Source organism: Drosophila simulans, chromosome X, assembly GCF_016746395.2.
Source record: "Drosophila simulans strain w501 chromosome X, Prin_Dsim_3.1, whole genome shotgun sequence".
NCBI lineage: Eukaryota > Metazoa > Arthropoda > Insecta > Diptera > Drosophilidae > Drosophila > Drosophila simulans.
The window spans coordinates 10,187,790-10,214,443 of NC_052525.2; the positions used below are offsets into that span (position 1 = coordinate 10,187,790).

The 26,654-nt window shown below is 43.2% G+C and overlaps 2 protein-coding genes across 17 annotated transcripts in view; both read left to right on the plus strand.

Annotated features, from left to right (window-relative positions):
- The window catches only part of LOC6725615, a 76,708-nt gene that overhangs the window by 6,830 nt on the left and 43,224 nt on the right, over nt 1–26,654 (plus strand). The gene's annotated exons all lie outside the window — the stretch shown is intronic.
- Nucleotides 16,275–26,538, plus strand: LOC6725610 (aminopeptidase N). 2 transcript variants are annotated; one of them, XM_016173690.3, is made up of 4 exons: nt 16,275–23,865; nt 23,931–25,362; nt 25,430–25,923; nt 25,973–26,538. In XM_016173690.3, the coding sequence occupies exons 1-4, from the start codon at nt 23,258–23,260 to the stop codon at nt 26,232–26,234; spliced, it is 2,796 nt and encodes a 931-aa protein (XP_016038808.1). In that variant the 5' UTR covers nt 16,275–23,257; the 3' UTR covers nt 26,235–26,538. The 2 variants fall into 2 exon arrangements, with proteins under 2 accessions (XP_016038808.1, XP_016038809.1); XM_016173691.3 differs by having other exon boundaries at nt 23,429–23,865; nt 25,979–26,538.

The window sequence follows — 26,654 nt, forward strand, 5'->3', positions numbered from 1 at the left end:
TTTTTTTTGCCATTCTGTATAAGTGTGCGTGCGAAATCCGGATGTTGGCATATGGCTCGACGCATCTGTGAGTGGAAAAACGTTGCGCATACGGCCCGTGCGCCCAGGATGCCGATATGCATTCGTGTGTGTGCTTAACTAATATGCTATGAACGTCGCTTCGACACGTTGCAATTGCCGCCCGTTGCCGTTGTCATTGTTGTTTCTGTTGTTGTTTCTGTTCTTTGGGTCCTGTTCCTGCCATTGTTGTCCTTATTGTTCGCCACATTTGTATGGCGATTTCCACAGCTTGCACTCCAGAACGCTAAAGCTGGAGCAATAAATGTTTGCTGTGGCCAAATATTGGGCTAGATGCTGGGCCGATGGCCTTGGTGCTCGGCGCAATGGCGCAAAAACAACAGTGGACGAAATGGGACATCCTGTGCTCCGGAAGCTCCGAAGTGCTACATACACTCAAGGAGCCATCAACTGAAGGATGCGAGGAGAGCTGGGAATTGCACTTGAATGGGGGGCTCTATTTTCAGCTGGGCTAAGCTGCTGCTACAGAAAATATTCGAAGATAAAGTATAGTTCAACATCTGGAAATGTGTTGATTTTAAATGGGATCATACAATTCCAAAAGCCCCATTAATATCTTTTTTGTTGCTATATATCCTGATGGTTCGTAAACTTCAATATGTAATCCGCACTCAAAACATTTTTTCGAATATATGCTACAAAAAAGTGACGCAGCTATATTGCTGCATTTGTGATCGCCGTGGCATTCAACCCGTTTGCGAGGATATAAAACCTGCTTAATTTCCATAAACCAGGCAACGGTTACGAGGCTGCCACACGAGTCCTGTGCCTTTTAGCTGTGTGTGTGCGACAGGTAAGTGAATTTATGTTGCACACGCTATGCGAAACATGCCACTGCAACTGCCCATAAAAACGTGACAGAAACAACAACAAAGCAAATAAGGAGCCGTGGCCCAGGGCTACGAACATTCTCGCACATCCTCGCACATCCTGGAACATCCTGGCAGCAATGTCGCCTCATGCTCTGGTCATACAAAACTTTCAACGTTCTTGCAACCGAACCGAGCCAGAAATATTATTTATTGAGGCGATCCCTCTGCCTACCCGTTTGTGTGTGTGATTGTGTGTTCACCTGGCTGCATTATCCCCATTTCCACTGCACTTTGGTCATTTGGCTTGCCATTTCGCTTGCCCGGTTTCACACTTGGAGAAAAACGTAGTTCATTTACAAAAAAACGGCATTAAACACGGTTTCACTGTTTTTGATTCAGTATTCATAAGCACACAACAAACTTTATTAGAGTTTAAAACTACTAACAGTCAGTTTGTAGTCATATTTAAGAGCTGTGTGTTTTGTTCAGTGTTTTAGCTCACTCCAAGTGTGTCTGTTTCGCTTGCAACGCGCCACGCATATAAATCGTTCAAATTGAGCGGGGGGTGCTCCGTGCACCGAGCACCGTGCCCCATAACAATGGCCACATGCAACCGAAGAGGGAATAAAAGTTTATGCGACTTTGCAAGTTGTGGAATTAGATAGAAATTGCGAGTTATCCCCGCCACCCCTTAAATCAATTTGAGAACAATTTCGGTGGGGAAGGCGCTGGTCTGGAAAGAATCCCAAGAACCTTTGGCCAGAGTCTTTAAATCAAGTACTGCAGTCGGGCCTTTCATTTATGATTTCCAATCAGTTCTGGGTGAGAGCTCTCTCTGTCCAAGTTTGGAGCTGAAATTATATTACATAGTCGAGAGTAAAGTTTTTGCCCCAACCCACCGGCATACATGTATACAAGATAGTATGTCTGTACATATGTATATCTTTCCCTGACCCACACAAGTCATTGATTTTTTGGGCGGCTCTCAATTGACTTGCTTGTCGTCCTTCAAGTTCGCCTCTTTGGCATTACGCTCAAATTACATTTTATTCTAGATTCCCTACGCTGTGTGCCGCCCGAAAACCATTGGTAGTATTGGGTATTGTTTTTCCTTAGCCGTTCAAGGATATCAAATTTTTAACCACGCGTCACACATGACAGCGCCGGCAAACAGGACAAAGGATCCTGGCGAGGGGTTGAAAATGCTGAAAGTTAGTGGATACAGTGGACGGGGATTTTGGGAATGGGAATGAAACACGCAGGATCTGAAACCAAAACCAAAACCAATACGAAATGCTGCTATTGCACCACCAGCTGAACCACCAAATATAGCGACCACCTGCCAGGATGTGCCACGATTTTAGTTTGCAGGATATGCATTGAATTGCTGTCTGCCGAAAGTTTCCTTCACTAATTACTACTTTAAAAAAAGGCTCAGGTTTCTTAGTTTTTATAAGCCTTAAACTTAATTTATTTATTAAATTGCGTTTAAAAACGGTCGACAACAACTTCAACAAGAGATAAGTTTGAAAAGTTCTAAGTATTTATTTGTTTTCAATTTTCGAAGAGTACAACTGATTCTCGCACCTGCCTTTTTAACTTTGAGACTTCGATCTTGGTATCGCAAATTGGCCCTTACTTTTCATATTTACCATATTTTCCTCCTTACTGCCTGTAAACCAAATCGGCTTATCGAATGGAATGGAAAAACTACCCAACCAACTTAAAAGTTGCGTTTATCCTTCCAGAAATTCAGTGACTTCGCTTCACTTGCCATTCGGCAGGGTACCAACACTTTGCCCCTTTATTTCCAGCTGGTCTTCACCTCACATTGTTTTGCATATGACAAACACGTGGATGGGTTTTTGTTTTTGTTTGCGCCCCCCAAAAAGAGATGACCCTTTTTGCCTTTATTTCTTTTTGTTTATTGTGCATCTCCCTGGTTTTGAATGGCTCTGTGTGTGGAGAGAGTTGTTGGCTTATTGTTTGCCTAATGTTTAGTTTTTACTTTCACGCAATGTTTTCATTAGAATGCCTCTGAACAAGAAAAAAAAGAAGCAGAAAAACCCCAAGAACAGGCTGACAGAGTTGGGTACAAAAAAGTAAACAGAAAGGCCTGGAAACCCGGGGTGGATTTTCGGGGGAGCTAAGGTATCGGGTTGACTTTGGGGACCGCTGATGTTTTCATTTCGCCCTTGGACCAACAAGGTTGTAGGCCAACTTTTTATGGTGAACACATGCCGAATCCAGCAGACGCCCAGGATGAATCCGGCTCAATCCCCCAGTACCACCCACTCGGCGGCAGCCAGCGCCCACTTTTTTGTAGGAATCCCCGTGCTCGGAATCGCTTCCTTTGAGCATCTGTCTTTGGCGGCTCTTTTGTTTATTTTGCTTTAGCACATTTTAGAAACAATAAAGCAAAACTTTGAGCTCTTTGTGTCCTGCCAATGCTGCTCGTCCCAGGCTGTATCCTGTATCCAGTATCCTGAATCCTGTAACCCTGCTCCCCTCCCCGCGATCCTTTCGCCCGCCAATTCCCTTATTATCTCCATGCTCGGCAAGGTGGCCATAAAAAGCGAAAAAGCGGCGTCAAAAACAAAAGGCAAAGTTGCCTCACAAGTCCTTCGTCCTTTGCCGCTTTCCTCCGCCAAAGTGCTCGAATTATGAAAGGAAAGAGACGACTATATATATATATATATACTGACTCAAGGGTAAGGCGAGCGGAAGGAGGAGGAGGAGGAGGAGGAGCCCTTTTATGATATTTATGCGTCTCCTTTTTATTTTCAGCAATTTTCGTTTATTGATTTTTCCCCCACCAAAAATGTTGGCCGAACTTTAGTTACCGAAACCGAACAAGTAGGGTATGGGATAGGCCAGATTCCGGGAAAATAAGTTTTCTTCGGTTATCAAATTTACTCGGTATTGAATTTCGCACCAATGATCGTTTCGGTCGTTAAAGAGGTTTAAATACATTGCTTCTCTAACCAAGAGCGAAATTTATTTGTTTATTTATTTAATATTTATTGCATATACTCGTAGAAATATAATTCTTATGTCAACGAGAAGCCTGCTTATCGTTGACATTGCGCTATTTATGTAAAATAGTATATATTTAATGAGCACTGCAATTTAAGTAAGCTCCGGTAATATTGTCTGCATATAACGATGATCTGAAGTACGGGGATACCTTATTTGTTGTGGCAGTAAAATATGTAGGTTAAAAGTGGAATGTTTCGCCTACATTTTATTACCTCCATTCATTGTCATGGTCGGCCCTCTTTTCTGGCATTTAGCTGCATTCGGTAACGCTTCCTTTGGAGGCACTTCCTCATCGCGCCATTCCATCATCAGGCCAAGTTGCCACTTGGCCACAGACTCGGCTTTGCCTCTGACATTGTGGCTTTTAAATTGCTTATTTGGCTTAGTCCTCGTCGTCGTCGTCGTCGTTGTTGTCAGCGCTGTTCTGTTGGCTAACCGCAACGTGCCGAGCAGTTTAATAACCAAGGCAACGTCGTCGACCGGTGAAAATCCGCATACCCTACCTACCGTCCCACTTTCATCCCCATCGACATCCTTTGAGGAGCCACAATTCAGGGGAGCTGGTTTTCTGGGAAAACCAATGCAAGACTCCAAGCTGATCAAAGCTGATGAACGACTGAACTTGCGTTGAAGGGGCGTCGGCTTAAGGACCAACTTTATTTCTCAGTGCATCCCTTCTGGTTACTTGGCTAATTATCTTTCTTAACGCAAAAGAACGACGAGAAAATGGTTCTGTACGCATAGAGGCTATGCCTAAACTGGGGCTTAGTTTAATTCATAAATAAGTATTATTCTTTGCGAAATCGAACCAGAAAAAGCAAATGGACTGAAAATTTATGCCATTTATAGAAGCCTATCCATAAATAGCACTCAAAGGTAGTCAAAGAAAGTGAAATGAAAATCGTTTCATCTGAACATTAGGTATTCCATGCCATAATATTCGATGTCCGGCAATCAAACGGCAACCGAAATCAAAAATTGCCAAATCAAAACTCAATTGCTTTCGTGCCAGCAAAAGTGTGTGTCCATGTGGTCCAATAAATCATTCACTGGATTGTATTCCCAGCAGAAATGCCATTACATGATTGGTCCGGATTCAGATGCAGATGGTGATGCAGATGGCAAATGCAGATACAGCCTCTGAATCCAAATCGGTATCTGCATCTGCATCTGCATCCGTATCTGTATCCGTATCTCTATCTGTTTCTATCTGTATCTCTGTCATTTAACAGGACGTGGTCGAGGCCGAAACTTAATTGCATTGTCCTGGCAAAATTTTTGGCATAGTTTCGGAGATTTTGCGACAGCTGCAAGTGGCCAAATATTGAAAGGTGGCAAATGTGATTGAGTTTCCACCTCGGCACAGTGGGCAAAGCCAGTGGCTTTCGATTTAAATTTAACGCTTGAAAACAAACCGTAAGTGCCCGGATTTCATTCAAATTAACCAGTATGCCAGTCCGAGAAGAAATAAGGAAAAAATTCGATATAGTTTTGGAAATTTGAGCGATGGCGGTATACTGGCTCATCAAATGCGCAAAGTGCAAACAGTTGCTACTCGCACCACCCACCCCGCAAAAAAAAAAAGTGAATCGGGCTTTTGGGTCAGCGAAAAGGAAGAGTTATCAAGGCGAACACGCTGGGGGGAAGGTAGGTCATCATTCGGGGCATTTCATTTTCGTTATGGAAATTGCAGAGGAAATTCAGGCATTTTTGCAATGGCAGTTGGTATGGGTATGGGTATGGGTATGGATATGGGTGTGGGTGTGGGTATTGGATTGGGATCGGCTGGAGGGTATTGAGGGTGTTGGTGGATATGGGAAATATAAGACGGTTTAATCGATTTATTTCGCAAACGCGGGTAAAATTCGCATTCGAGAGCAGAGATGCGGTTCGGCGTTCGCTTTTCACATCGATCATCTCATATGTGGGCACATTTGTGCTTAGAGGGATTAGTGCTATCGCCTCCCTTTCCCGGATTATTGAGTAAAGCTCGAGTGATTGCAGCACTATTCGGCCATTGCACTGAGCGAAAAGCAGAGCTCTATCCTAAATCAATAGATTATGATCCTTAAAACAATCGTATTCGAAATAGTTATAGCATCTGGACTTACATATTTGACAGCAGAGTTCTTTATATGTTTTTAATGAAATCATTTCCTTAATTAGCTAATTTTTCTCGGTGCATCATTGTGTTTGAGTTGTGTGCAAAAAGGGATAAAAGGAACTTGGGTAACTTTCTCTATCTCCATTTCCCTCTGTTTATTCTCCCGCCCATTTTTACTCGTTTTCTGTGTGAGTGTTTTGTGTTTAATTTTGTGAAATGTTTGCCTGGTTTTCGAACTCTCGACGTTTGCCTAATTTTACCGCCCATTTCAACCTACAGTCAACTGACATACCCCGAAATTCTGGTCCCCTCTCCAATTTCAAACTCGCATTTCCTTTTTATTTCTGCCTTCGCTTAGAAGTTGATGAGATGTTTATTATATATATGTAGTTGTGGGCCAAGAGGGGTAAATTCCCGGGACCTTTCCAGCCTGTTTTATATGTAAATTTTCCGATATCAAACAGGTGAGAGATGTGTTCGCGTGGGGGGGGGGGAGGGGGAGGGGGTGTATGGGAAACGCCCGAGGCCGTGCGGGGTCACCATAAATTAGAATAAGTTATTCTCGGCTTGCGTATATCAATTGCAAGGAATTGGAGAGGAAAGGCAATAATAAACTAATTTAAAAGTCTTTTTCAGAGCTTCGAAAGGGATAGTTATGATAAACTTTGTGATTTAAACTTTTCTCAAAAGAGATAAATGTCATTTAAATTGTGGAATTAATAAATTCATTGAAAAAGTAATGGAGATTTTGCGTGGTGAGCGCGTTTGCATTTATGTAGGGCCAAATGAAATTTGTTGTGTTTTAAATAATTCTCCGTTGCACTGGATTCCCAGGAAGTGATTAACTTACCTGGGGCAACTTTGTTCTTTGGTTCAAATAGGTGGATCCTGGCTAATCATGGCAGGGACCTACAAACGTTGCCCTTTGTCCCGCTGGCAGTTAATTCATTCGCAGGTCGCTTCGTGGACCGTGTCCAGTTTATTTCGGCGATCCTGCGAAGGTCCTTTCGTTCCGCAACACGCGCTGCCAGTTTAAATAGCTTAGTTTGCGTCAAAGGGAATGGGAGCAGGAGCAGGAGCTGGAGCTGGAGCTGGAGCGGGAACGGGAGCGGGAGCAGTGTAAATTTAATTCTATTCCACATAAATTTCAGTGCGGGATTGGGCACACACAAAGCAAAGCAAGAAGAGAGATGCCTCGCGAGAGGCGCGAACCTGAACCAGAGCGAAACCTGAACTGGGACGCTCAGCGGATGGAGCACTCCTCCAGCGGATGGATGATGATGATGATGATGAGGCGGCCAAGGACGGGAATGCAGATTGGGGATGGAGATGGGAATGAGGATGGAGAATGGGGTTGCTAGCCAGCGAGAAAGGACGACGCAAATTTATTTAACCTGCGGGCGCAGAGCGCATATTTGAATTTATTTGCATGGGGGATGCGCGAAGGCAGCGGGGGCGTGTCCTGAGTGTGTCCTGGCCGCTGTGGCACTGAAGTAATGCCAAAAAGTGCGCAAGCAACACACACACACACAAAAAAATGAAGGAAAATCCAAATTGTGCGGACGACGAGAGAAGAGACGGGAAAACTTTTGCACAAAGTTGTTGCAAGTTGTTTGTATGCGCCTCGCACCGCACCGCGCCGCACCGCAGCGCACCACCCCTGACCCATGACCCCCCAGACCGTACCCAATCCCTGGACACGCCCACACAATTTCCCCCGAAATGAGCCGCGCGTCGTTTGACACATGCAGCGCCACCTGGCGGCCGTCGCCATGAATTTGAATGTTTCAAACAGCAGAAAGAAACACAGTTGCAGAGCATAAAAGAGTGGCGCAAGAGGCGCAGGAGGAGTAAAGGAGGTGCGGAGACGGAAAGAGAGGGGCCTGCGAGAAATGGTAACTGTAAACTTTGCCCTCGGCCAACAGGGCGGATGGGTAATGCCTGTGGAACGGGGCGAATACGTAATGTCATTTCGGTGTAGCATACTTTCGTGCGACATTTAAATTCATTATACCCTGCAGGAACTTCGAGCCAATGCCAATGGCTGGAAGTGGATGGCCACTTTTGGAGATCAAAGTCTGACTTGAAAACAATTTGTATCCAAATATTCACAGAATCTGAAATTCTGCTTACGTAAATTATTTATGCTCAAAATTGGCATTTAAAAAAGATATATCAATTAAAAAGTTACTAAAAAAGGGAATTCCTATCAAAATTAAAAGAAAGCTTATTTTTTGACATATATCCTAAAAATATATACTTGACAACTTCTTAGGTCACAGCTGGATATATCATATTAATGATATTTTAGTCAAATATTTCTTCCCATTTCAATTCCAATTGTCACCGGCCTTCAAAAGGTGCAACTGGCCATTCACCTTGAAGTGGCTTCCACTTTGGAGCTTAACTTGAAGTTCACTTGAAACTTTTCCCCCGGCATAATTTTTTCCGTGCATTTAAGTTCATTTTAGCTAGCAGTGAGACAAAAAATATGCCAAATTAGCTGAAATCTCTTTGGTGGAGTGCAGGAAATTGGAGGAGGGAAATGGGCGGAGGGCGTGGTCCAGGCCTAATTAGCCCTACTGATTCGCCTGTGTCTCTGTGCTAGTGTCTTCATTAGAATGCAACTGTTTGCCAGGCTCTTCACGGCAATCTACAGTAAGCTACTGCAGTAGCCTCTCATCCTAGGAAATATCCTGAGCGTCATCATCCTGCGCCTGTGTCTGTGACCCATTTCTCTGCCAGCTGTCGGCTTATTAATGAGTTTTTGTTGGCCAACTTTGCCGGCTTTGCCTTTGATTTCTTCTCTCCATCTCCGAGCTGCTGTCTTCACAATTAGCTAAGCTCTGTCTTAGCAAAGTCGACAACATGACAACAACTGCCTCCTTTCTTGTAATTTGGCTTGTGCTCTCGTACTAGGCACTGGGTCCTGGGTTCTCCATCGACGTGTTCGCGCATAAATCAGAGCTGCAAAAGTCGGCAGTGGCACTATTCACTATTCAGTGAGCCACTACAAACTGCAGTTACCCACTGCGCGGCTGCATAATGAATGCCATACGGCCCAGAAGCCCCTTTGTATCCCAGCTCATCTCATCCAGGCTCACTCTCTTGCTGAATGGCTAAAATTGCATCCCAACGGGGTGGATTATGTTGGGATTGAGGTGCATTTTGATTGATTGAAGTAAAGCGCCGGCCCGGACACACACACTTATCTCTCGGAAGACGGGATCGAAGCCTGACGCACAGATTACTTATTAAGGGCTCATGAGGTTGGGCTCAATAATTGATGGATTCCTTGTTGGTAGAGACGCATCGGGAAGTTAATGTTTACCAAGGCCATTCTTAACATGCTAATTATAATACTTATTGATTTGATTAGTTACGAATTATAATGCCCTAAGTGCTAAGGAAACTTAGGAACTGTAGTCCGATTTCTAAAACTGACTTTCGTAAACTTTAACACATACACATATGTTCACACTATGTTAGCTTCAAATGCAGTTGGATTTCAAGGGTTATTTCTGAAGCGTTTAGAAAAAGCCCCACAATGACCTCAAATGGTAGGGAAATTGTAATCAAGTCGGAGCTAACCAAGAAGTTATGAAATTTTGTAAATACCACAAAAATATCCAGAGCAACAAATGTGAACTTTGGTCTTTTCCTATTTTCATGTTTGCTGCTTACTTATATGTGCATCCACTTGTTTGTCTGACCATTTTCTATGGCCATGATCTTTTTGAATTTGCCGCGTGTGTGTGTGTGTGTGTGTTTGTGTGCAGTTTTAGATGAATTTTTGCGAAAAGTTTTCTACTCTGCAAGTGACCCTCCATCTGCCTATATATCCCTTTCGCTTGCGGTTGGGCCCGGGGCATAAATCCCTTGCCTACATTTCAGCGCATACAGAGTTGTCAACAAGCATTGACATTAATTAAAGCCCAGCGTTGCATGCGAAGGCAACTTGCAACTCTGCTCATTTGTGATTGTGTGTGTTTGTGGGGCGCGTGTGTGAGTGCCTGCGGCGGCTTCAGTTAACCATTAGACTTTAATTACTATGCTAAAATTCACGCTCGTCTGCCGCACCACAAAGCACCAACAACGGCGGCAACACAAACTAGAAAAAATAGAAAGAAAAAAATGGAAAAAACTAGTAGTAGTTACACAAGTGTATGCGAGTATTCTCTTCTGCTCGTTGCCCCCAAAGTATGCTTTAAAATTGCATTTCACATGTACTAGGAACCCCCCATCCGACAGCTTAACCCTCGTCTTCCTGCAACTGTCGGGCATCCTTAACCCTCTGCAATGTCCCTGTGCCATTTTCGCATCACATTTGCATTCAGTGCTATATCTTAATTGAGCGTTTCTTTCGACGGCTTATAATTGTATTATTTTCATTTATTTAAGCAAAACTGTTATTGAGCAATTGCGGACACTCATACCACTTTGAATTAATTCCAATGCGAAATTTAATTTTGTTAGTTGTCTGATTGATTGACGGAAACGGGGTCGGACAAGGATTTATGAAAATAATTGTTAACTATTCGGATCGATAAATCATAATGAAGGGATGAATTTCAACTCGAGTTTTTAGCCGACTTTAATAGAAAATACGATATTTTTAAATTGTTTTTTTTTTTTTTGCATAGTTTGGACAAAACTAATGGAACAGATAAAATTAAGACGGTTTTGTACTGCCATAAGCATAGCTAACTATCCCTATCACTACTTTTATGATTTCAAAAAATAAAAATTTTACCAAATTTTTGCATTTTTGATAAGGAGTAACATCATCAAAATTTGCGAAAATTGGCAAAAAAAATGAATTTCCAATTTTGAACACAGGTCGATAGGGAATTTTGCTACGAATTCAACGAGGTATGACATTCCACTTTTAGACAACTATTTTTATTGCTATTGAGAAAATACTAATTATATTTTAGCAAAAAAAAAACAAATAATAATATTGCAAAAATTCGAATATTTTCAAACGGGGTTTTCTCCATAACTTGGCTAAAATCGTCATCACCGCTATCATGAAGACTGTTTTGTGCTGCTAATAAGCATAGCTAACTATCCCTATCACTACTTTTATGATTTCGAAAAATAAAAATTTTACCAAATTTTTGCATTTTCGATAAGGGGTACCATCATCAAAATTTGCGAAAATTGGCAAAAAATTTGAATTTCCACTTTTGAATACAGGTCGATAGGGAATTTTGTTACGAATTCAACGAGGTATGACATTCCAATTTTGGACAACTATTTTTGTTGCTATCGAAGAAATAGTGATTATTTTTTACCGAAAAATAACATAATAAAAATATTGCCAAAAATCGGATATTTACAAACGGGGTTTTCTCCATAACTTGGCTAAAAACGTTATCGCCGCTAAAATAAAGCCTGCTTTCTGCTGCTAATAAGCATAGCTAACTATCCCTATCACTACTTTTATGATTTCAAAAAAAGAAATCGATGTCCGATGCTCCGCCATATGGCTGCGATCGATGTATCCCGGTTCTCAACTTTTCCTAGGCTGCCAGACTCTCCTACGTATAATTTGCGCTTGATTATCATAATTAAACAATTTAGTTTCAAGTGTTGGACTCCCATTTGTTGCACTTTGCTCTGTTTCCCCAGTGGCGGCAGCAGCAGCGGCAGCAACAACAACGGCAACAACGATTCAAATGCATTGTTCGTGTTAGTTGGCAGTTGTTGTTGCTTCCTGTTCTTTTTGCAGCAGTTCTTAAATGTAAATTACGCGCTTTGTTGACTTTGCCCCTGCAGCAGCAACAGCAGCAGGCAGTAAAAAAGGGTGGCACACATACATATGCATGCATGGGGTATAGGTTAGATGTTGTATAGGGTATGGGTTAGGGCGCTGAATGAGGTAAGCAGTGCACACATTATAGTTGCCATTACCTCGCCGCTACCCCTCCGCCACCCCCTCCGCCCAAGCACTGCACACGCTGTAATTGTGGCCAGCTTTGAGCTGAGAATTTTCCCTGAGCTTGTGTGCGTGCTTGCGAGATTGCTGTCAAAATGTTGTAGGCACCCCCAAAAGCCCCCGTTTTTCGCCGCCCCTTTCCTGCCGCCACCTTTGATTGTCAGTTTTGGACAACGTCTCTGTTTGTCTGGCAAGTGAAATTTTGTTTGACGTTGCTCGATTATGCATGGGAAAGTGGATGTGGATTTGGATGTAGATGTAGATGTGAATGTGGATGTGGAATTGGAAGTGGACTCTGTGTTTTGGGTGTGACCCTGTTGGGGCCTTTGCCTATGGTTAGTTTATGCGATTGATTTTTGGTTTTACTTGTACTTGTTCTTTGTGTTGGTGCCACGTGCAAGACAACGCCAAACGTGGCGTGTGTGCTACAAAATTGTGTATTTGTATGCGTGTGATTGGGCCCCTACGTATACGTAATATCCGTTAGGGAATAGCAGTTATGTAAATTTCGTGTTGAGATTTCCTTCTGGGCAACAATTAAGTAGTTCTTAACTAATTGGAAAAATACTTGCCCCGAGTTGTTGCTTCTTCGCTTGGTTGATTTTTGCGTTCGTTTTCTTCGTTTCTAATTAAATCACTTCCTTTTACTTCGCTGCTGTTGTTAAAAAATGAAATGCATTTAAAACCAATTAGAGGAGTCTTATTTAAAGACATTTCATTTCTGTTGCACGGTTTCTTATTCCCACTTAGACATTTTTCTGCCCCTCTTTGTTTATCTTTGTTTTTTTGTGCAATTTTCTCTTCGCCATGATGAATTATTTCCGCTTTTCCTCTTATAAATTCATTTCAAAGTAATTGAACATTTCTCTCCCGCTGCTGTTGTAGTTTGTGCATATTTCACTGCTCAGTTCGCATTGCACATCTTCAAGTGCAGTTTTACCTAATTGAGAAAGTGTTGCTGCAAGGCATTTTATGCGCCTTCATTACATTTCACACTTTCCCAGTTTCCATTGCCCCTTCGTTTCACTTTGACGCTATCTTTTTCGCATTTCCGTCTCCCGTTTTATTAGAAACTCACCTTAAAGTTTGCCCATTTCGGCTCCTGTTTCTGATACTTAATGTCGAGTCACACCATTCCGGGTAACCTCCTGACACATTGGCCTTCAAGGCTGACTTTTCTACTTACCCGTCTTGTGGTGACCCCTTGTTCCTTCGTTTTTAGTGCCCCTCTGACCGCAGCATCAGCCATTTCTTCGCCATTATCATTTGACACGCTACCAAGTTGCCTCTGGTGACCCCGCGCCCCTTGCGTGGTGACCCCACTATTGCCTAGTTTCCGGCACGTTTGCCCCGAGAATTTTCCCATTTTTGCCTTTTGCTCTCTTGCTTTTTAATTTGTTTTAATGAACTTTCAAGCCAACGTATTCCATTCGAGTGGGAAAAGGGGGGATTCAGTTGCAATATGCTAGCTCACTTGTATAATTACAGGCGCCATTGCATGTGCATTTCCAGCAGCCTCCGCCCGTGAAAAGCCCCCTGAAATCACCCCTGGAATATCCCCCCCTTCGCATTTCATATGCCCCCCCTTTTGCGCCGCCTCTTGTTTCTGGGCCTGGGCCTGGGCCTGAAGTGCGTGGCTTTCATTAATTTTAATGAGTTTTAAAAGTTGTTGCCATTTTTTTGCCACACTGCACGCGCAATGCTTTTTGCCCTCCTTGAAACGTCGCTGGTTTTTGCCCTTTTTTACCGCAGACTTTTTGTTGATTTTATTTTATTTCATTTATTTTGATTCTTCCTTACTGTAAGTTTTCTGTGTGGGCTTGTTTCCTCCACATCCCCGTCATTTTTTCTTTTTTTTTTGCCACTCAACGTGTAGTTTCTGTGCACTTGTTGTCATTTGTTCGGCGGCAACAGCAAGAACAAAACTGACAATACCAGACTTTTATCCATTGAATGCATACACACGCACTCAGAAACAGATCTAAAGAAATATAGGTACAGATTGTATATGTATTTATGTATTTATACATACGTATGGACAATGACATTTATTTCTATTTGCAGCTGCATTTGCGGAAAGGCAATGGAAATGGGAAGGAAGTCAGGAAACCACAGGGGGAAACTAGGGAAAGTGGTGAAAGGCTGAGGGTGGTGTCATCGCCACCTGCTGTGTGTATAGTTTACGCTTAAATAACTCACAGCTGTGCATAATTCAGACTGAAGACTTAGCACGAGCCCCCTTTTTCTGGACATGGACATGGAAATCCGAAATCGGAAATCGTAGGGTGGGAAGCGTCGCAGGGACCAGGATGCAGAAGTGGGAGTAGAGGAGCTCCATTAGACGAGACTGCTGCAAAACTGAAAAGCCATCATCATACGTTCTTGGGTGAAAGGGGATTGCTAGAGTTGAAGTGCTGGATTTAACCGGGTTAAGTGGAAGTTCCTGCAAATGTAGACAGCCAAGATTTGGGAAATTATATGCGAAGTCTCGAGAGCTTCGCTGCCATTGAATAATCCCATAAACTCCACAAAGATCGTTGAGATCGCTTTCATTCGCAGAGCAAACTCAACTGACAGCTTTATTAAAGGCAAGACTCTGTGCTATTCCTTTAGTCAGTCAGTTTGTTGTGTATTCCGTTTTTTGTGCCTTGGGGTTGGGGCTTGGAGTTTTCGGGGCAAAAGATGAGTGACCATAATGGAAATCAAACCAGAAAGCCAAACATTTGCCAAGCTGTCGTGTTACTAAGTGCGTTAAAGCAGCTCAAAGAGAAGTGAAAATAGAGCTGGCAGAAAGATGGGATCCTTTTATGATTTTGCATTCCCCAACGCGGCCATTAGTACCAAGTATTTTCCCTGGCTTGCCTCGTTTTCCTAGGCTCCTCTGAGAGAAAGAGAGAGAGGGAGATATAGAGTGTCTTTTGTCCTTTTGTCCAACTGCTTGTGGCGCTTTCGCAATTTGATTTATGTGTTGCCCCCAAAACATTCATTAAGATATAATCATAACGCATAGAAAGCGCACACAAACAGGATGAGTATGGCTATGGGTGTATAAATATAGATATACGTTCGTCGGATATGTACGTATGTATATGTGTACGTTCATCTATCTCATATATCAAAATGTCCTTGTTTTATATGCGTCTGTGTGTATGTGTGTGTTTTCACTTCTTTTCAGTCGCTTACTGTTTTTGTGGCATCATCAGTGGCGCAAACAGCGTTGCAAATTTGTAGGCACATTTTTTGGCCATAAGATTTCATTAGATTCACATGACCAGAAGATATAATGAGGTTTGGGCCCCATCTGTTTCGCCTGCAGTGCAAAACTGGCTGCAATGAGTGCCAAATCAGGCTAATGGCCCACATCGTTCGGACATCTGTTCCTATTGTCGCTTTGATTAAAGAACGGAGGTCCTTTAGAAGTTCTTAAGAATTTCAATTTAATTTCTTTGACAACAAGAAATATGTCAACCTAAACGGTTATTAAACTATAAATGCAAAAATATTTAATTTAATAAACATTTTGCAGCTTACTTTAGTGGTAAAAAAAGTATTCAATATAATTTTCCATTCGGTCGCTGAAAATCCTATAAATGCAGCAGAAAACTTAATAAATTTATAAACTTCAGGCGAACATAAACTTTTACTCTATTAAATCGTGCCCGTTGTTGATTATTTCTGTTGCTCATTCTAATTTTAATTTCCTGTCTGCAGTTTTCCCCTACCTCCGCCTTTTTCCCCCGACACCATCAGGCTGCAAAAATGCAAAATAATTAGAAATGTCCCCACCCACATGAAAGTTGAGTCAAAAGTTCAGTTTGTTGTGCGTGCCTCAGACGGAGGCTCATTTGCATGGCTACCAAATAAATAAACAAATCATACACAAACACAATTTAATTCTACATATATTTATACATATATATATACGCTGTTTACGCTCCGAGTTTCCTGTATTTTGAAATAGGTATCACCAAATGTTTTACTAAAGTCGGGAAAGGTGAAAAATTACTTGTTTATAGTAGATTAATAATAGTAATTGTGAAAGTAGTAAATACAAATTGAACTTTTTAATTGCATGACATGTATATTGCATAAATGCAGTAAACATATGTAGTAAATTCTGAATTTGTGACTATTTTCCAGTTGTGACTAATTTTCTTTTATTTTTACCATTTCTGTGTATTTCAATCAAATTACTCTATAACTCAAAGCCTGATTTCGCTTCAATCGCAATGACATTTCCTATCTTTTCTCCCTTTGACTTTCTTTTGTATTTTTTCGAATAAATAAACTTTTACCAATGTTGACTAATCGAAATCCATTTCCATTTGCTTATTTTCAGGTAAGTTCAGCCCTTTTGTGCAATTTATGCGAGTGAATTATATTTCAAATACGGTTTATGCTAAGATATGGTAAGGAATCTGTTATCTATGACTTCTTTCTGGGAATTTCCCTGTTGTTTTTCAAGGGGTTGTGTTTGAGAAGAAAAAAGGGTTGAGGATATTCCGCATTTCGTTGTAGTTTTTTCCGTCCTCTTGAGAATTGATGTACTCCACCGTCTTGGGGAAAACCCCTTCTGGCAGTTTTTCCCACCATGTTGTAACTGCAGAAGCTAAACCAATATTATTTCTGCCTTCTATCTATCCTTCTTCGTCACCCCTTTCCCCGACATTTTCTCGGCTGCACTTTGTCTTTGGCTTCTCTTTACTTGATTTTTCGGTCAGTGGCAATTGGCCGTCCGACGGAAGTAGTTCCCCACTGCCCCTTTCTCTGCCCCTCTGCCGACGTCCTTTTTCGTATAATTTTCCGGCTGTTTTCACGTTGCAGGAAACCCGTGAATTTCGCGTTGAATTGGCCGGTCGAGCGGGAGAGCGGGTGCTGAAAATTTGGGGGAGGTCGTGAAAATGAATGTCGTATTTGTTAAGCACCACCCACTCATTTCCAAGCTTCGCTTTTCTGTGCTAATTTCTGCTCCAGTTACGCGGCGGGCAAATTGGTGAGCATTTTGCGGATGGGATGGAGTGAATGGGTGGGCCCCCAACTCTCCAGCTTATTAAATATAATTCACATGGCATGGCCAGAAAGTCGTCAAACAACAATGAATGCTGAAAGAGAAACCGCAACGAGTTAATTAGGTGGCTTAAACAATCGAAACTTAAACTGTGCGAGAAGGGCAGGGTCAAAGGTTAATGGGAAAACGAAGGCATAAGCAGTGCAACTGTTGAGTGGTCCAAAGTTTTCCATCTCATTCTCAATTTGCGATGAAGCAAAACCACCAGCAAGAAGCTGTCACGGCCAAAAACTGCATTTGCACAAAGTGCGAACCGAGAAAATCGCATGCGTGCTCTCCCTTCTTACACTAAACAAAATAAAAGACAACTTTCCATAACATTTCAAGTTTTGTTATTAATTCGAAGATAAGTTTTATGAAATAATAACAAGTTTTTAGAACTATCGATTTTCTGAAAAAAACTTGAAACTAACTTTGGTTGCGTGTTGTTCATTCGATGCTCCAAATATCTAGCATATCATGGCTTCCTCTTCTAAAGAGTTTTAAATCGTGCAAAAATATGTAAAATATTTTCCACCAGCCTTAACCAGGTCTTAATCAATAAACGAAGTTTAATGTGACTTTTTCAGAAATCATGCTATAAATCATCGTTTAAACAATCAATTAAATGAACGGCAAGTAGACATGCAATTTTTTGTATCACGTCGAATCAAATAAATTATGTGGAATGGAAATGCCGATGATTGTGATTGCATAAATATTTGCACTTGAATTAAGATTGAACGATAGATTATGTTAAATTGTTCATATAAATGGGCGAATAAAAAACCATATTTCGAACTTTAAATTCCCGCAGTCCGCTTTTACGTCCGACATGATTTATTCTCAAATTGTTTTTTCTTTTTTATTTCGAGTGGCCAATCGTTCTTTTTTTTTTCCTCTCAGTGAGCTGCCGCCATATCTGTATTTTTTTTTTAATGCATGTTGAAAAGGGCTTGCAGGCGTATTGCGGGCCAAGGGGGCGTGGCAATGCAGGGTACATGGCAAGCGCAGTCATTGCGGCTAAAGCGGTTTCTGCGGTTTCCGGCAGCCGCAAGGCAGCTTCCTCTGCCCCTCTCGCTCTGGCGCTGATGCTCCATCTCCGTCCCACTTGGCCGCAAACTGCTTTTGGTCGTCGCCTTTGGCGTCGCCTGGCGCTGCATTGATAAAACTGACCTGGGGGATAGGGGTGTGCTATGGGTTAAGGGGGCCTGCGGAAACGGGACAGAAATGGGTTAAAAGTTAAGGGGCGTTGCATGCCCCAGCCGCAGTAAAACAGTTGCAGCTACTGATACAGAAAACCAAAGAGGGGGGTGAGGGGCCCACTCACCGATGCGAAATTTTAACAAGATTTCCACAGTTTTGTTAAGGGACAACAAATTTGATTAAATTTGTCTTGGGGCCAAGGGGAAAATTGGGTGTGCTGCCATTTCCCTGGACACTTGAGCTCTCTCTAAATTGTAACACTTTTTATTGGGAAAACAAAAACCCTGGCAAAACATTGTATTTTGTTATGCCAGCCAAAGGAATATGTTCAATGGCGCTCAACTGGATAAGGAAGTACTTTCAACTCTTTTAAGAGGCATATAGTCTGGATCAATATGCTTAAAACGTACTTCCTGCAAGACTTCAACAAAACATCAATCTGTAAATCAAATGTAAAATGCAGCGAAGTAGTGAATTGAGTACCTTGTGTTGTTTTCTACTTGAATTGTATTCTGCAATTGCAATTCCCCCTTCCGTTGATTTTTCATCCTATTTTCCTATTGTAGTTGTGCTTTTCCTTTCCTCTCCTCCTTTAGTGGATTTCCCACTTCTTTTGCTCGTTCTCAACCCATTTCATATCCCTTACTTTTCTGTTCACTCCACACACACACACAAAGATATGAAAAGAGTTTTCCTTGGGTTTTCCTGCCACTCAGCCACGCCCACCATTTACCCGGTCCCTCGCCCACTTTCGTGTGGTGTTTTTATGTGTCTTTGTTGTTGCTCATTCCGTTGTTGTTTCATTAGATCATTTGAAATTGTATGCCAAGGCGTTGTTGTTGCTTATTTGCATAAATATACATACATGTCAGCATATTAAAGCAGTTGGTTGCTGAGTGTATATAGCCATTAGCCACGTGTGTGTGTGTGTGTGTAAAAGGAAGCCCGAGTTTTGCATGAGGAAATTGAAACAAATCTTGAACAATTCAGCTAACTTTTTTGTTGTTACCTTTTACCACTGAGGCGTAAGTTATTAGGACCCCGAAAGTGACTGCCCCGAAAAGTAGGCAATCCAAAATGCAGCAACTCCGAATGTGGCTAATGTGGCACACATACCAACACAAAAATCCCACCCATACAGACACACTTTGCCTGCACTTAGCAACCCCCATCCCCCCATCAACCGGGAATGCCCGACATTTGGAGAATGCAATTCGAATTTAAAGGCTTTAAAGCCCCCACTAAACTAAAAGTGGGTGGGCGTGTTTTGTTCCCTCCTGGTTTATGATGCGGCCCGAACGGCACGTTTAAGCAATTGCAAAACTTTTTATGGAGTTTTTTCCTCTATGTCGTAGCCTCAATATGGCCACATAGTCGTAGTGCGACTGCTGTTCGTGTTTGGGTCAGTTTTTCGGCTCTTGGCAGTGGATCAAAAATAAATATATATAGAGCAACTCTGAGCTAACAAAATGAACAAGTGCAACGAGGAAATATGTTATCAATACAGAATAATAATCGATTTACATGCATATACAGAAAGTTACACTTGAAAATTGGAAATAATAAGCAAGATTTTATACATCTATGCTTATAATGCTTATTATCCATAACAATAAGGTTTAATTTTGCATAAAATGATTGTGTATCCAATAACGGTTTATCTTTCCTTTTTCATTCATTTTGCTAAATTTAAGTAGCTCTTTTGTCTCCAAATTGTTAATCCCATTAGTAATTAATTGACCGCTTAGATTGGCAATGCAATCGAAATTTGCCATTTAATTGTTATAATTTTTCGTTCAATTCCATAAATTATAAATCATTAGGCGCCCAACAACACCCCGCCCCACCGAAACCAACCCCCCGCACCGTTGGCAATTATTTCAGTTTCACTCCGCCATTAATTATTTCATTTTTGTGGCTTCCATCTAATGAAATTGCAATAATAACGATTGCCGCAGTTTGCGAGCCACTGCAATGACCTCACAACTGTTATCGCTCCGGATGGAGCGGTGGGTCTACGGTATTAATCTTTATGGTTACCGGAGGTTTGGGTTCGGGGGGGGTCGAAGGTCCGTGCTCCGGGGTGTCCGGGTGTCGTTGGTCAGCAGCGTTACGAGTCGTAAAAACCAACTAACGATGGTCCACGGCAGAGCTGTAAACTTTGACCTCAAGTTACATTCTCTGGTATTTTGTACACCCTATAACTATGGAAATATTGCTACACAATAGAAATTGGATATTGAGCATATTGTTTTTAATTTGAATAGAAATAGCTCATTGAACCTTAAGTTCTTGAGCAATCAATAAAGGATTTGATGTTTTACCCTCATCTTTAAAAGAATATTTCGTATTTATAGGGTATCCATGGTTTGCACCAATTTGATACGCGTTTCGGCCTTCTAGCCAAGCTAAACAACAAAAAGACAAATAAAAATTGTTGGGCTTTGCTGCTCGCTTTGCGTTTGGCATCTGTCAAAATGGCAGCCAACTTGGCGGGTGGGTTGGTTGGTTGGTGAAATTATGGCCGGTTAGTTGGGTGGTGCGGGGCATTTGTAGTGGGTGGTGCTGTCACGCAAACGTTTGAGCAGAAAATGACGGTGTCGTTTGCCCTTCCCGCTGAATATGGACCTTCCTCCTTCTCCGTCTCCATTTTTTCTCTCTCTCTTTCGCTTCGTTTTGCCGGTTGTGTGTTTATAAACGAGTTTTGCATTAAATTTTACAACAGCAGCAACAATGGCATCGCACGCACACAAAATGGAGACATCAACGTGGCTATATCTCGGTGTGTGTTTGAGACAGGTGAACGAACGTACCCATTGCCATCTTGGCCATGACAGCTCCCAGTTGCCTTCTCTGCGTTTCAACTTTTCCTTCCCTCGTTGCGCTGATTTGTCAGGGTATAAAACGGGGATGTACATATAAATGTTATGACTTAATAGCGGCTGCAGAACGAAATCATCATTTTCTCGGCTCCCAGTTTCCTTCAGCTTCCCTTCTGGATTTGGCTAAGTGTGCCATGTCAAGTGGCCAAATCAACAGATTGCCATCCCTCACATATGCATACGGTACGTATACGTAATATGTGAGTTGACGGGTATGGAAAACTGAATGGCACCTTGGCAACAATCTTCCATCAGTTCTATCAATCGATAGCAAATTAGACATCTAGTGCAGGAGTAAAGTTTCCCCCATCAAAAGTAACAAAATCTGTGAGCAATACTGTAATGGGTATAAATATAGACGAAAGGCAAGCAGCGGATAACTTACAAGTTGCTATATCTAAAACCAAATTGACTTGACTGGAAAATAAGGGCACTATCAGCATCGAAAGTAGAGTGGAGCCTATTGAGCGGCGAAAGGAAATCGAGGGAAATTCTACTTGGCTGACAATTGAACTGGCTTAATTCACTGACTGCAGTTTCGAACAATTGGCCAGTGGAAATCGACTTTATGAACCCTCGGCCATGCATCAAAAAAGCAGCCCCACCATCTCAGTCAGCACCTTCGACCTTCTGCTGGGCATTTGGCTCTCAGTTTTTCTGGCTTTCAAGCCTCGTCCTGTTTTTCCTTTCCCTTTCTTTTTGTCCCTCCCTGGGTTTTTTTTGTATGGTTTATGGGCAGCAACTGAGGGACTACGGCAGTTTGGCATTTGCCAGCAGTCCACACGCACACACACACACACACGCAGACGACAGCTGTGTGTGTCATGTCCAGAGCCATAAATCATTTATTTGAAAATTGCTATTGTATTGCGGTTTAATAGCATGTGATCATCATCATCAGCAGCAGCCACACGAGCGCCACCTTGTGGACAGTGGCACACACTACGTGTCGTATTCATAGCCAACTTGCATCGTTACATTTAATATCCCAGAAATCGGAGAAGGGTCTGTGAGGTACACGAAAGGTCGGTAGTATGAAAATGCGGGCTCGCATGGCCCATCATGCCCATTAATTATAATGCCGCAGCGGCGACTGTCGGAGGGGTCTCAGCCGACTTCCGTTAGGCCCAGGAACACGCCCCCTACGCCCAGTGCCCCAAAAAGCAATGCCACTGCCACCCACTCACTCAGAGAAACATATGCCGCACGTTCGGTGCCTTTGTCGCCTTTTTGTGTCGTGTTGTGGCAGTGATTTTCCTGCCTCGATTTTCCCGCCGGGGTAACGAGGTCATTTGGCAATATACCAACACAAACAAAAATTATGTTATTGGTCAATGTATTTATGAGTACGCCAGGCTCTGGCCCCTAAAAACACAACTCTCCGTTATACGGACAACAGACAACGGACAACGGACACCGAACACCGGACTCCAAAGGTACATATACATATGTATGTATGTATGCATGCCGCTCTGCGAAAATTGCACGAAAATTGGAAATTTATTGCCAAGCCCACACAAACACACACACAAACACAGACAAACACACACACACGCAAGATAACGAGTGAAAGAGGAGAGCAACCAACATGCGCTAATGACATTGTGCTGTGGTTTGTCGCCCCCTTTCTTCTGAGCCCCGCCCCCAATCCGCCCCTCATTTTGCTCCATGAGTGCGATTTCGATTGGATTTCCTTTGCGTTCCATCTACAACACTGATGAAAACCACAAATTCTGATCCAGATTCCATCAGTGGAGCGAGCCGTTCACATCCCGAATTATTGCGCCTTGCCTCAAAACGAACGAAAGTTTCGTAATAATTTGCATTCATATTTCTGTTACTGTATACGAGAAATAGGTTATTGCTCCTCAATTAAATCTACTTCCTTTGAGAATTGCTTTTGTAATCGAATAACTTGAGCTCCAGGAATTTCCTAACATGTTTAATTTGACTTTGCTTGCCGACGAAATATGGAAAACCGGATAATAGAATATTGTCATAGGAAATATACGTATTCATCGAGCATATGCTAGGTATCAGAATGGTCGAATACTTTGTGTTTCTGTTGCGTGGCCTGACGAATTTCCGATTAGACACACACCTGACTTGATTGAAAAACATGAACAAAGTAAATCAGTCATTGAAATCATGCACTTAAGCTACCTGACAATACTCACCGCCCTGTTTTTCCACCTAGAGGCTAACAAAACCGCTGTCGGTCGCCTTCCAAAGTGGTTGGTACCGCTTAGCTATCGCGTGGACATCGTGACGCGGATCAACCAACCCTATCAGCCCTTCGGCGGTACGGTGGTTATTGATCTGAGATCGGAGAGATCTACAAAGAAAATAGTGCTTAATTCCCACGATTTGGCGATCGGCAAGCGAAGGGCGGTGACATTGTCTGCCAAGAATGGCAACTCAGTGCCGGTTAGCAGTATAGAGATGGACATTAAACTCAGTCGACTGACTGTGTCCTTAAAGAGACCACTCAAGGTCAACGTCACATACTCCATGCGGGTGGCATTTACTAGTGTTTTGAGAAGTGACCACACTGGATTCTATAGCAGCAATTATGTGGATCATAATACTACTTTAACCCAATGGCTGGCGGCCACCCAATTTGAACCGAACCACGCCCGCGAGGCTTTTCCCTGCTTCGACGATCCCATTTTTAGGACACCCTTCAAGATCAATCTGGCACATCCGTATCTGTACCGCGCTCTTTCCAACATGCCCGTCCAGCGGACCATTCGCCAGTGAGTAGAGGTGTTCCACAATGAAACTCAAATGTATCGTATTCCTATCGTCTTAATACCTGAAGTGCCAGCCTGAAGGACTACGTGTGGACGCAGTTCGTCGAGAGCCATCCGATGCAAACGTACCTGGTGGCCTTCGTGATCAGCAAGTTCGATAGGCCAGGTTTCACGTCCAGCGAGCGATCGGATTGTCCAATTAGGACGTGGGCACGCCCGGATGCACTGTCGCAGACTGAGTTCGCCAACATGGTGGTGGCACCGCTGCTATCCTTCTACGAAGATCTCTTTAACAGTACCTACCGGCAGAAGAAGATCGATTTGGTGGCTCTTCCAGATTTCACCTTTAAGTCGAAAGAGAACTGGGGCTTGCCAGCTTTCGCGGAGGAATCCCTTTTGTACGATAGCCAACGGAGTTCCATTGACGATCAACAGGGCGTGGCGCGTGCGGTGGCTATGATGGTGGTGAACCAGTGGTTCGGCAATCTGGTCTCCGTCGCCTGGTGGCATGAGATCTGGCTGAAGAACGTCTTTGCCCTGTATCTCTCGCGTTTTGGTGTGCACTCACTGCGTCCGGAGTGGGATTACCAGGAGCGCCACGCCCTCCAGCTCTACCTCTCGGTCCTCGACTACGATGCCCATGTTAATACGGATCTGGTGACAGCATCGGTGCCCGATGAGAGCCACATTTGGGCGGCGTACAATGAGATTGGGGAGCGCAAGGCAGCCGTGCTCTTCGAGATGCTACACCGCGTCATGGGCGAAGAGGCATGGCTGACGGCACTGCGTCGCTATCTGGTTGTCTATGCCAATCGCACTGCCACATCCTCTGACTTTTGGGATCTCTTGCAACTGCAGGTAGACCGCAATGGACGTTTGGGCAAGGGTCTGAACATCACTGGGATCATGAAATGCTGGCTAGGGCAACCGGGATATCCCCTGGTCACCGTTACCCGGAACTACGAGAATCGTACGGCTATCGTAAGTCAACAGCGTTTCTTCATCACTCCCCAGTTCCGAAACCGCTGGGCCAGGAGTCCTTGCTGGTGGGTTCCGCTCAGCTATACCTGCCCCAGTTGCCAACATTCGGAAATCATCTCCTTCAGCCGCTGGCTTACATGTCCGATTTCTAAGCCTTCGAGTAAATCTAATACCGTTATACTGGGGAAGCTGGAGGCGGAGCCTGAGGACTGGATACTGTTCAATGTCCAACATACGGCTCCATTCCGCGTGAACTATGACCTCCGCAACTGGCAGCTGCTCAACAAAACGCTCGCTGATCCCAATAAGTTTCGTCTCATACATCGTGTAAACCGCGCCCAGTTGGTCGACGATCTCTTCAGCCTCGCCTGGAGTGGCGATATCGAATATGACATGGCCCTGGGCATTCTCGGCTATCTGGAGCACGAGGACGAATTCGTGGTCTGGGCAGCAACCGAGATAAGCTTCGAGCGTATCAATAACGTAGCGAAGAGGAACTCAAACTACCTGATCTTTAAGGTGGGTTTATGGGGCTTATAAGGTGGATCTTTAAAAGGCATAAACCAGTGTGCTTGCATTGTCTCAGACCTTTATGCGCCTCCTGCTGGAGCGGCAGTTCAAGCGGGTGCTATCCTCGGACTTGACCAGTTCCTCGGGCAACATGACCCACCGCCCCGTCATCATCAGACTGGCCTGTGAGTACGAGCTGCCCGCCTGTGTGAGTCTCGCCCGTCGGGAATTCGTAAAGGGAACGCCGGAGAAGGGCGGATGGATGACCATCCAAGAGCGGGAAACGGTCGTCTGCACGGCGGTCAAGTTCGGCACTGAAGGGGACCGGGATACGGTGGAGTCGATGTACAAACGCTCGAACTTTGCCGCCGAAAAGGAATCACTGCTGACCGCCTTGGCCTGTTCGCGGAATGTCTTCGCCCTGCAGAGAGTCCTTATATGGACTTTTGAGAGCTCGGGAGTGCGAAAGCAAAACGCCAGGCGAACCTTCAAGGCTGTCGTCTCTAACTCCATGGGCTATCGATTGGCCAAGAAGTACGTGTCCGTCAATATGCAGAACATACGCAATTAGTAAGTGCCGGACAAGTCGATGAAATATTATTCTTCTGATCGCCCAAAGTTGCAGCAACTCAACCGACAAGGTTGTAAATCTGATGACACCCCTAATTGAATGTCTATCCACTCCGAAAGAACTGCTCTACTTTAGCAAATTCTTTAAGGAGATCCTGCGCGACATGAACGGCAGTGAGCGGCTCATCAAGATCCTGCTGGAACGGGGCAACGATAACATCCACTGGCAGCGCACCAAGTTTCGCCCCATGTTGCAGGCCATTCGGGACATAATTCTGTGGCGGAGTAGGACGAAGCGGATACTCAAATAAAAGATTGTTATCCCAATCCAAATCTTAAATGTTAAAGCCAATGGTCACACAATCAAAGCTACTTTTGGATTCTTCAGATCGGTTTATAAGCCATACAAAACAGTCTTTATTTTATCTGTGCCACATTTTTGGCCAAGATATTGGGTTAAATCCCTTTGGATAATATCAGATTTAGACAACATATTTATTTTGTTCATTTGGTAATAAATAATCAGTATTTCTTCGATGGGAATAAAAATACTTGTGCAAAAGTGAAACATCATCATATATCGTTGAATTTGTAACAAAATGCGCCATCCACCTGCATTCAAACTGGGAAAACTTTTATTTATGTTAATTTTTCGCAAACTTCCCGTTTCACATTACAAATATTTGATTTTTTCATTAGGCAAGAAGTTTACGGAGCTTGTTGTGCTATTG

Coding starts and splice junctions, on each gene's coding strand:
- LOC6725610 (XM_016173690.3), top strand. CDS start 23,258: ATGCACTTAAGCTACCTGACAATACTCACCGCCCTGTTTTTCCACCTA. Junction 25,363..25,429: donor CAAACTACCTGATCTTTAAG/GTGGGTTTATGG, acceptor GCATTGTCTCAG/ACCTTTATGCGCCTCCTGCT. Junction 25,924..25,972: donor ATGCAGAACATACGCAATTA/GTAAGTGCCGGA, acceptor GATCGCCCAAAG/TTGCAGCAACTCAACCGACA.